Below are 12,040 nucleotides of genomic sequence, written 5' to 3' on the forward strand. Positions count from 1 at the left end.
AAAGGTTAGTCATTGTTCTGTTGGTGGGGAAACTGGCTGCAGCTGTCAAGCTTTGTTACAATGTGAAAAATGGTCTTATTAACATGACCCTTAATTGATGTCAACAAAAGCCACCTGTGGCGGTGCACTGTCTGATCAACTAAAGTCACCTATGGCAGTGAAAGAGTTTAAGCAGGTATGTTGCCAGATTTTTTTTTTTTTTTTTTTTTTAAGACAGATGATTTAAATTATGCAGGAAGCATATGATCAACCACTGCCCTCTCATTGAATATATAAACACATATCTCAGGCAAACAAGCACAATGAACAGCTTGAAAAATTGATGTCTCAGCCCAAAACTGACAGTCAGTGATTTAAATATGACAGCTGTGGTTTTTCAGTGGGAAAAAAAAAAAAAAAATGGGAAGTCCAATGCAAGAAAGCACTCTGGTTGTGAGTGGTGCTCATCACACTGGCTGCAAACACTGCTATTTGCTGGGAATTCAGCATCAGTTCACTATGCCCCTCAGAAGAAAACTGCAAATTCCCAAGTAGTCCTCAACTTTCTGTGAACCCTGTGTAACAAAACAAAATTTACAAAATAGCCAACAACACTGGAACAGAAAGCATTTAAACATCACAACTCTAAATGACACACCAACAAACTGTACTGGCCTGCCAGTCAATGTCACAACCATTTTTACAGTAAACTTTTGCGTGAAACGAAAGAGAGACAGACAGAAAAACAGATAGATTGAAACACACACACACACACACACACACACAATATTATGTGTGTGGGTGTGCTTTTATCTAGTTACTTTATTACATTTCAAAACAAAACAAAATTTCTTGAAGCCAGGGAAATTTAATTTTTCATGACTTGGCTTGGAAATTGGAACACATGACTTAAAATCATTATTTTGTTAGCTATTGTTGGTTTAACTCTCCACTTAGCAATAAGGTATGCAGAGGACCTGGAAAAAACAAAAAAACAGCTGAGCAGGAGGTGAAAATGCATCAAACATGTCAGTTTTAAAACCCCTTTTGTGTTTGTTAGTTTGTTTTCAGGAAATCATAAAAAAAGGGAAGTATTGAGGGCCCTATCAGAATTTCCAATACACAAGTCCAAATAAGTCCCTCCCTCCTCCACATCTGGGGAGAAAAAAAAAAAGGAAGAGAGAGAATTTATGCCCAATAAACAAGCGAAAACATGATAAAGATTATTTACAAGGAATTCACTATTTGGCAGAATCAAACAAAATTGATTTGACTCCTTAGAAGGAACTTTTTTGTGTTTTTATTTGACCTATTCCAGCATCCCAGAGTCCAGCTTTTCAAATTTTCTATGACAAATGATATGGATGTAAACCACAAACAACTGGCCACAGGCTGTAAAGAAAGTGCCAGATAGACAGAGATGACTAAATAAGAATGAATGTGTTTGCTTGTAAGTGTATGCCTGCTAGCAATCTGTTCACTAGTCACTCCAAATCAGAACGTGTTCTCCACAAAATATAAAAATCAACACTTATTAAACCACACCCTTTTATTTATTATTAAGAAAGATATCTATATATTTTGCCGCTGCTTATGGCCTGGACTAGAATATATGTGGGGTAACAATTTTAACATCACCGCCGTGAATGTTCTTCAGAAGTCTCGCCAGCTCCTGGCTCCTCACTCAACATGTCTTGATGGTCCCACCATCACGTTCACCTTATGTGGTCTGCCCATGGTTTGTCCTGATGGTACCACCATCCAGTTCTACAGAAGTCCATGCCCAGTTCCTGGCACCTCGGCACAAAAAAAACAAAAATACCTGTGGCCTGTCCCTGGCCACTAGATGCCTGCACATTTTTAGTCAGTTCCTTGACTTTCTAGATGCAAACCTTCCTCCTTATTTCCAGTCCCACTAGACCATGTTTTGAATATTGTTCTTAGAAACTTAAGTGGACAAACAAAACATAGCCACCATACCTTTACATAAACACTAAAGAGGAAATCTTCATCCGATACCATCAACATAATTTCCAATTATCACTGAGGCTAATATCAAAAATTTTCGCTTGAAAAACGATGTTCATTCACCACCCTAAGTAATGTCAAATACGATTACTTTAAAATCATTCCCATTCATCCCATCAGGAAATACCAAACGTAGCTGCTTAGCTACTACACAATTCAATGTTTCAAATAGGTCACCATTTCTTTTGCCATCGAATAGTCTAACAAAACTTAAGACATATTTAAGTAACTATTATCTATTATAGACCTAACTGTATATCATCAAAACACCAAGTACTGATTACCCATACAAACTTTACAACATCATCAAATCAATCACAACATATCAATGTATCTGTCATTTAAACGCTACCTAAATTATCCATTCAAATGTCCTCCTTTTATATACTATGGTCAATATCCCATCACAAAACATAGTCAAAGTCATTTTAGTGTGCAAAGCATGTGTTTTACATGGGACCCCAGTTCATCGTCTCATCTGAATGACAAGATGCCAGTTTGATTTTCCAGTCAAACTTGGGAGAAAGAGTGAGACTGAGATTCAAACCAAGACGCTCAAAGACACTGAACTGGCAGATTAGTATCTTGACCAGTCTGCAACCTTCCTCTCTTTCTGCTTATTCATATTCTTGTTGCTTATAGTCCAGCCGACCACACAGGGCCATATCAGGACTGTCAAACCATACAAATGCTAAACCGCGTCAACACAAAACTGTCACATCTACAAAAAAACACAAAGACAAACCCACATAATAGTTCATGACACAGTATCCCAACCATTTAGCTCCTTATGGCAAATAAGACTAGGCCACGCTGATGACACCAGCCATTCTGCTTAATTTATTATCCCCAGATTACAAAAAATCATAAAAAAGGAAAAAAACAATACTTCAAAGTCAAACAAAAAATACATAAAAAAGGCCAAAAAGGCAAATAACTACAGAATGGGCAGCTTGTGTCCATCTCAGTGTTTACATCTCACAACCTAATTGTCAGAGCAAAACAGCACAGACAGTACACCATAGACTGCGGAATAGAGAAAAAAGTGTTGAGACTTGCTTGAAAAAAGAAAGGGGAATGGACTGGGGAGGCTGAAAAAGGAGACAACAGTGAAGATAGAAAAAAAAAGGCAGAAACAAAGAGAGTGACAGAAAAGAGGAAATTTCTAGCACAGAATTTCCAGAAGGCAGGGATGCTATTTATACTGAAAGACCCCCGGCATCCCAACGTGGGGTCTCTTTCTGCTACTCTTTCACCTTCCTGCATTGGTATACAGCAAAACACAAACAAAGGCAAGCATAATTTCTAGACTCTGTAGTCATAATCATCTACGTTTCTTGGCCGAGTAGCGGTGAAGGAAAAAACAACACTTCCTTGCAGCAGATGACCCTTTATCTTCAGACTGAAGCTTCCTCAGATGATTCTTCTTCTTTTATGAGTTTTAGTTACCTGTAAAATTTTCCAGGGACCCGCTCTATGAACAGCCAGTGCATCCTTTCCATTTTATGAGTCAGGAACACAAATTTTTGTATTATCCAAAGCCTTTATAACTCCACATGGTCACAGTAGAGACTGACCACAAGAAAGTGAGAGTCCACACACTGTTTGACCAAGGTCATCACACACATGCTGACTGATCAACCACAAATCTTAAAGCAGCAAACAACATTTCAGCACCTCACACAATAATATACATATATATATATCTCACATGTAAACATATTTATCTTCACATGTAGATCTAAATGACAGCATCCACAAAGTATCACACAGTCACTGAATCAGATGGTTTCAAAACAACACCCAGAAACACATACGGTTCACAGACAACACAGAATAATTGTTGACTTCACTCCAAATGCCTCACTGTCTTACAGCATACATATATATATGCATTTCAAGGACCAAACCCAGACATCAATAATTCCCAAAACACTGTAGTTCTGTTGTTGTCTTTTTAATAGTAAAAAATGAAGCAAGAAATGAAAAAAAGGAATACTGATTTTCAGTGCAGTCCCACTGAGGGATGCTGGGCATACACATGGTCATCACACTGACATGGTACACCCCAGTCACCTTTCCAACCAACTGTTGTATACACACACGCACTGACACATATGGTACACACCAGTCACCTTTCCAACCAACTGCTGTATACACACACACACTGACACATATGGTACACACCAGTCACCTTTCCAACCAACTGTTGTATACACACACGCACTGACACATATGGTACACACCAGTCACCTTTCCAACCAACTGCTGTATACACACACACACTGACACATATGGTACACACCAGTCACCTTTCCAACCAACTGCTGTATACACACACACACTGACACATATGGTACACACCAGTCACCTTTCCAACCAACTGCTGTATACACACACACACTGACACATATGGTACACACCAGTCACCTTTCCAACCAACTGCTGTATACACACACACACTGACACATATGGTACACACCAGTCACCTTTCCAACCAACTGCTGTATATACACACACTGACAAAGTACACACCAGTCACCTTTCCAGCCATCTGCTGTACACACACACACACACACACACACACACACACACACACACACACACACACAGGGTTCCCAACAGTCTAAATGAACAAATTTCCATACTTTCCATACTGCCTTACATTTTCCAAGACCAAAAAAAAATAAAAAGAAGCCACATACAAGCATAGAAGTATGCATAAACACACACATCAATATCCCGAAACAAGGACATATATATACAAACATACAAGAATGCACAAGCACAATCACTACACAGAGTGAGAGGTTGTTAGAAAGTGTGGGAGAGTATAAGGTGTTTGAACACTATACCAGAAAAAAAGATATATCACGGAGATCTTGACATTTATCTAATCTTCATCACTTCAAGTTCAACTGCCTTTTTTTCTTTCTGTTTTGCATCATCAATACTTTCAATACTGCGAAACGTATGAAAATTCCAAGACATTTCCAGACCCTTCAGGGTAAATCATTTATTTCCATGACTTTCCCAGCCCTGGAAATGGTCTTCCTATTTTTCCAAACCTTTTCCACATTTCCAGGACTGTGTGGGAACCCTGTGTGACTACAATGATGCCACAACAAATCATTTCCTCCAACACAACAATCGTCATCACAAGTAGTTCCCAACACATCACAGAAAGATAACTAACCATAACTGTGAGCAACAGCAGAAGCTCACAACTTCATTAAGCTGACTGAGTGGCCTCAACACATATCTGTATAAATCTGCTTCTGTGGATGTCTAGGTGTTGGCATGTGCTGTGGTATCGAGCACTGAGGTGTGGAGTGCTGAGGTGTGTGTGTGTGTGTGTTTGTCGTTGACACATTCCATTTGTCTTGCTTCGAGTCTTGATTATATACCTACTTTTGTTAATTTTTGTAACCAGTCCCCCTCCCCCAAGCCTGTTGTTAATTGTTAATATTCTGAACCTCTATGCAAAGGAGGTAGAGTGTATTATAAACCCTCATCATTATTATTACTATATAACAATCAATCACAAGCTTATGTGGTCTTACTGAGCAAGTATCTGGTAATCAACACAGCATGATAAAACAAGCTACAGTCATGTGGTTCACACAGAATGGAACACCTGCTGATTTTCATAGTAATCAAATGAGAGACTGCCATTTATCCAGTGTAAAACAAACAAACAACAAAAAATTGGAGAAAAGAAAACTGCACACAAAATGACATTACTGCGTGATTTAGGAAGTGAGTGCGTACGGGTCTAAGTCCAAGGACTAGGATTACTATTCCAGCCCTCACACCCTCCCCAGCCCTCTTACTGGACCTTGAGTGGTGGTCTGGATGCTTGTCATTTGGATGAGACAACAAACCAATGTTTCATGTGTGGCATGCACTTAGCATAAGTCCAAAGCAACAAAAGAGTTCTCCTCTAAAAGAGTTCTCCCTGTCAAAATTCTGTAGAAAAATCCACTCTGATAGTTACAGTTACACAAACACACTTGCAGACAGAAAAAAAGGGGGTGGAGCTGCACTGTGGCAACATGTTCTCCCCAGAAAGAGCAGCCTGAAAGTTCACACAGTATTCTGCTGTGGCAAAACATATCACAATACATGGATAAAATTTTCAATCAACCAATGCTGCAGTGCACCTGAACCTGCGACACACCAACCATGCACATAGTCACAATGTTTATGCTAACAGCAACAATTCCAGAAGAATCACAGTGCCAAGTAGTAATATGCCACCCATCCTTCAGGTAAAAAAAAAAAGTTAGCCTGCATGCACATGTAGCTTTGAAGACTTAGGCAATGACATCAAAACCAAAAATGAGAGCTCACACACGCGCACAAAAAACACACACATATGAACACACACACACACACACACACACACACCAACACTACACACTTATACAGCCTGCAGTCAATACTGACATGGGAGAAGATGTCTGCCATCATAAGGTCAACAAACTCATATTGGTAAGACACAATGGCGCGGGCCATTTTCAAACAAAAATTCACTTACTACATCTTAGGCATCTGCCATGATCGTAACAGCACATCCCTCACAGAGGAACTCCACCAAATATTCACAGACACAGCTGGGTGAAAATTAGGTCATCAATGTATTTGCTCTGCAATCAATGGACAATGTGAAGGGATGCCATGTTATTCAGTGAAGACAACAGAGGTGCCCAGACTGATGTCTTTGTCAGGACAATGGCTGGACAAGACTTCTTCCATTTTCACTGATGGTCATCAACAGTCTTGAAAAGCTTTTTTTTTTCTTTTTTTTTTAAACACCATGGTTGTCAACGCTGTCTTGAAAAGCACTTTCTTTTAAAACAACATGGCTGACCCAACATTTATAATAAGCACATCACAGATTATCAAACACACTTATAAGCACACCACAGCTGGCTTGGCACATTTATAAGCACACCACACATGACCCAACACACTTTTCAGCAAATGCGTACCAAATAAGCAGCACAGCATGTACTGTGTCACACATTACACCATTCAAAGACACATCTAGTGAAGTAGATTAAACACTGACAGTGTGTTTACTGTCAGACATCTGTATAACATCAGGCCCAGCATGGCTGCAAACACACAGTTTCAGTTTTAAGGACGTGTCAAAACATGCAAACTGATCCATATCATTCCTTTGCATAAAGCCAACACAATGGTCAGGCCTTGAGAGCCCATGAAATAAATAAAATGAATAAAGAAAATAAGCAAGTAAGTAAATACATTGAAATATAAACTTGAAAAATATGCAGAAGAAATAAGAATAAAACTGGGCCACATTCAAAGGACTTAAGTGCACCCACCCAAGCATGCTTACCTACACAAGCCTCAATGCACACACGCACAGACACACACACACACACACACAAACACATTCATAACACTCAAGAACAATCTGTAGTCTCACAGACACCTTGACCTAAAACTGCATGAGAACAATGCGAAATCTCATTGCCAATCTCCTGCTGTTCAAACGCTGACACACTGTTCCACATCAATGCAGACCTAACCAGGGCGATGTGACACATTTCCCACATCATGCACAAGATGACTCACACAAAACATGATGACTACGTACAGTGTATACAATACACATCTATTGTGATCTGACACATCATATGAAATCCTGATTACAAATGTCATGAAAGTGTGAAAAAATTATGAAAGAGTGACTGAATGCAGTAAGAAACTTACCCTGACAAAGAGGGACTAACATCTTGTGTGCATCACAGTAACTGCATGTGGGTCCGTTTATTTATAATCCATACAATGAAAAAAAAACAATCATCCAACAATATAGTAATATATTCATATATACACACATCTTAAACAAACAAATAATTCATCCACAACAGCCAATTTAAAGCACAAGTCTAATCAGTGACAGGGTTATGCTGAGCTTCATTTTCACACAAACTCATTTGTCAAAACATACAGAAAATTACAAAACCCTTGCACAGGAATATCCTGTACACATGCAAAGCCAGAAATCATGCACCAAGAAAGTTCACACAAGACTTTATCATAGACTTTTCACAAACCAGTGTGAGTCTCAAAATATTTCCTGAAAAGTGTTCACACCAGAAGCCTGACTTCACAGCAAATGCATTCCTGGCCTTCATCACACACAGCACACTGCAGGTTTCCTCCAGTCAACAAATGCACATAATGAAACTCATAGTCAAACAAATGCGCATCATGAAATCCATAGTCACCATACACATCACGAAACCCCAAGTCACCATGCACATTACAAAACCCAAAGTCACCATATACACATCACGAAACCCAAAGTCACCCAATGCACATCATAAAAGCAGGATCTGAGTATCGAAGAGCTGCGTGAGCCACACCATGGTCCCCCCAGACTAAGGTAGTGACTGTTTTCATACAGGCTTTGACATCTCCCCATTGTTTGTGGCGCTGGGGATGTGGTTGGTGTGCTGTGTGGGGGTGGTGTTGGACTGCTGTGAGGTGGTCAGACTGTCCCGCCGCCATGAACCTGCCTCGCACACCGCTGGCGCCACCACCAACAGCAGTTCTTTGTCACCGTCCTGCAACTCTCGCCGCAGAAACACCAACAGTTCGTGGGTGTCACCGATGATCTCCGGACCCTCCAGCTTGGAGTCCAGGTTGAGGAAGTACTTGCCCACCCTGCGGATGGCGATCCAGTGCTTGCGCTGGAAGGGAAGACGCACAAAGCCGAAGCGGTAGTCTGTGGGTGTGTTGAGGATGAAGCCCATAATATTTTCCACTACCAGCACCCCTACATCCCTGGAAAACAGAAAAAAGTGTGTCGTATATAATAAATTATGATTATGAAAAACAGAAGCTATCAAAATTTTGTATTCCACCATCAAAAAATAAAATGGGCAGGAACTTTGTAAGTACAATATGAAATATATATATATATATATATATATATATAAAGAAATTGAGTGACTGTGTGAAAAAAAACAGCAACTCAATCGACCAATCAGCTGAAACACAAGATCACACCTTTCCACGCAATACCTTGAAATGCTTTTTAAAGCAAACATAAAACATAAACACTGCTTTAATAATAGATGCTAACCTCTGGAACTCACAGCCACCAGAATTCAATTAAACACCATCTACAAACTCTTATATATATATCTCCAGGACACAATTTTTAGCAAAATACTTCTTGACATATCTTGATTATTGATTTGCAATCTGATAGAATCTAGAATCTAGAAACTCAGTAAACTAAAGCATTTTGACAGATGGGATGTTAATAAACCACAAGGCTTAGGCTTCAGCCACTTCGTTTTCTAAGTACTACTATTACTATAATATAAAAACATTTGACATTATTATATGTCAGTTATTGAGTCTTACTTTCTTTTGTCAAACCAGACAGTCTCAAATCCTTTCTTCTGCAGCGCAGCCATGATGACATTCACGTCATAGTTTCCCAACCCAAACATACTGCGGTGAGGGTTGATGAATGAAGATGGAGACAACCTGAAGGAGAAAAATTAAACTATCAACATGAATACTTAAAGCACAGCCAATCACACAATGCCATATCAAGGTTATACATATTGATCCTGTAGAATCTGGAAAAAAAAAACCAAAAAAACCCACACATCCCAATTATGTAGACACGTTTCAGAAAGAATGTGCAAGAAATAAAGAAACCACTCCACATACTTTCATTTTCCTGCCCCTCAATCTCTGTAAGCATCAAGACCACTTTATTGTCAATACTCAGGTATAGATATCTATTGTTCAATTTATATACATGCAAAAACAGACAAATATATAAATAATTGAAAAAAAAAAAGATAACAGTTCAAGACAGTATGAAAATTATAATACATACACACAAAACACTCAACACACAAAAACCACAACACAAATCAATCACACAACACTCTCTCTCTCTCTCTCTCTCTCTCTCTCTCTCTCTCTCTCTTTCTGTGCTGCCCAAAACCTACTTCAGACAAATTTCATCCAGATCCTTTTTAGTGAAAGCATAGCTGGACTGGAAGAGGTTGTTGAGGGCATGAAGGGCACACAACTCCTTCATCTGGCGTTCATGGTAAACATCATCTTCCGAAGGGCTCGCCTCCTGCTGATCCATGCCACAGCGCATCAGATGAGCTCCCATACCATGCCAATCCTCACCTGCACACAGGTAAATAAAATAATAACAACAATAATAATGATAATTATCATAATCATCATCATCATAATAACAATAACAACAGTAATAAAAAAAATAATAATGTACAGCTTGTCAGGTGAGGTACCACACCATACTCTCACCTGCACAAAATCAAATGGCAAAATAAAATGATAATGATAATCCACAGCACATCAGGTGAACTCCCATTCCATGCCTGCCAACACCTGTACACAGAAAAACACTGAAAAATGTTGATGTCATTTAATATTACATTAACCCTTTGACTATTGTGGATGAGTACACTTGTTATCAAAGGGCCTCCCCTCGATTTGACACTTTGAGGCAGAGCTCACAGGTCAAGATGTCAGTCACCATTCTGCATTTGGATTTATTCCATTTGGACTAACATTACTTTTTTCATCAAAATCAATTACGTCACTGAAAGTACACAAAAAGTAGTAATTGCAATTCAAACTCATGCCATACTGATCTCGTTTCACTGAGATTCAACAATAAAGGGATTAATAATGATGAAACATTTCTATAGTGCATTCCTTTAATAGTATCATTTGTTTAGAACTCTATCAGTTTTCACCATCGTAATGTCTTTCATTATCACAAAATTCCCTACAGACATGCAAAGAAAGCAATAATGCATTATGGTCAAACAACGTAAATTTAACATGTACCAAGATGAACTTCAATATCAGTTAGTTTATCCAAATCATATTTTCCATGGTACTATTCATATATGGATATATACTATCAAAAAGTGGTTAATAAACTTATACAAATGTCATCCTTTGGTTCATCAATAACGCCAGATTACTTTTTTTAATATTCTTATTTTATTTAATTGATTTATTAATACTGTATTCTCTAGTTTAAGTTCACTAAGTATACTTTTTTTAAATCTCCTTAAACACAAAAGTATGTCACGGATTGGATTAATGGAATGATAATGTACACACATCTGGTGATCTGCCAGGTTTTAATGCTAGACCTCTGGACCGGCTGATTTGCCAGACCACTGGACCATGAAGTAAAAGCAAGCATTTTTGTCATTTCTGCATAATACCCATTTATTTGTGTTAAGGGTTCCTGATTGTATACTTTTGCCATAGGTATATGTACAGCCTCCAACTTTCTGTTTGAATACCTGCCATAATGGAGACAGTGTAAGAGCTTTCTCTTCAGTGATTATACATAATTTTCTTTTGTTTGAAAAGTACTGACAATTTCACAAACACTTTGGACACCATCAGCTAACCAATGTATCGGTGGAAGTCCACATATTATCTTAACATAATGGCAAGTCGTAATCTGTAATGTGATGTCAATGTTTTACTTTTAACTGTTAATGGGGGTTTTTCTTCTGACATCTACACAAAAATATACACACATGTATACATGTATGTGAAAAATGTCCACAGGTGCTTTTTTTAAGTTAGCTTTTGAAATACATGAACATAGATATTTGATTGCCATGTTAGCCAAATGGAATAATTCACAGAATCTGGCTGTCGTCTGTTAAAGCTGGAGACAGTACAACACAAACAGCAAAGGAATAAAGGCCCATCCCAACTCCAGTGGTAATTTGATCAAATCAGATGAGGTCAGGTCAGGTCAGGTGATTGCACCGAATCGCAGCATATAATACGAAAGCCAAGCAACAGAAGAAAATCATACGACGGAAACGTAAACATGCTATAGCAATGTAGTTTATACTTTTTGTCCACTTCTTGTCTTTACCAGTTGTCCAAACACACCCAGCTCCACTGTAAACCAGAAACTCTTCCGGAAGTCACTGCAGACGATTTCTTACAGTTC

General features: G+C 38.7%; 1 protein-coding gene across 2 annotated transcripts; it reads right to left on the reverse strand.

Annotated features, from left to right (window-relative positions):
* Positions 1 to 1,510: 1,510 nt before the first annotated feature.
* Positions 1,511 to 12,031, reverse strand: LOC143284659 (josephin-2-like). 2 transcript variants are annotated; one of them, XM_076591568.1, is made up of 4 exons: positions 11,939 to 12,031; positions 10,020 to 10,209; positions 9,418 to 9,543; positions 1,511 to 8,829 (listed from the first exon to the last, which is right to left on the reverse strand). In XM_076591568.1, the coding sequence occupies exons 2-4, from the start codon at positions 10,190 to 10,192 to the stop codon at positions 8,442 to 8,444; spliced, it is 687 nt and encodes a 228-aa protein (XP_076447683.1). In that variant the 5' UTR covers positions 10,193 to 10,209; positions 11,939 to 12,031; the 3' UTR covers positions 1,511 to 8,441. The 2 variants fall into 2 exon arrangements, with proteins under 2 accessions (XP_076447683.1, XP_076447692.1); XM_076591577.1 differs by having other exon boundaries at positions 11,963 to 11,995.
* Positions 12,032 to 12,040: the final 9 nt, after the last annotated feature.

Source organism: Babylonia areolata, chromosome 1, assembly GCF_041734735.1.
Source record: "Babylonia areolata isolate BAREFJ2019XMU chromosome 1, ASM4173473v1, whole genome shotgun sequence".
Taxonomy (NCBI): Eukaryota; Metazoa; Mollusca; class Gastropoda; order Neogastropoda; family Buccinidae; genus Babylonia; species Babylonia areolata.

Excerpts from the sequence above, each read along its gene's own strand:
- LOC143284659 (XM_076591568.1), bottom strand. The coding sequence starts at position 10,192 with ATGGGAGCTCATCTGATGCGCTGTGGCATGGATCAGCAGGAGGCGAGC. Across the intron at positions 9,544-10,019 it reads CTGGATGAAATTTGTCTGAA|GTTGTCTCCATCTTCATTCA; the intron begins GTAGGTTTTGGG and ends TTTCTCCTTCAG. Across the intron at positions 8,830-9,417 it reads GTCTGGTTTGACAAAAGAAA|GGATGTAGGGGTGCTGGTAG; the intron begins GTAAGACTCAAT and ends TCTGTTTTCCAG.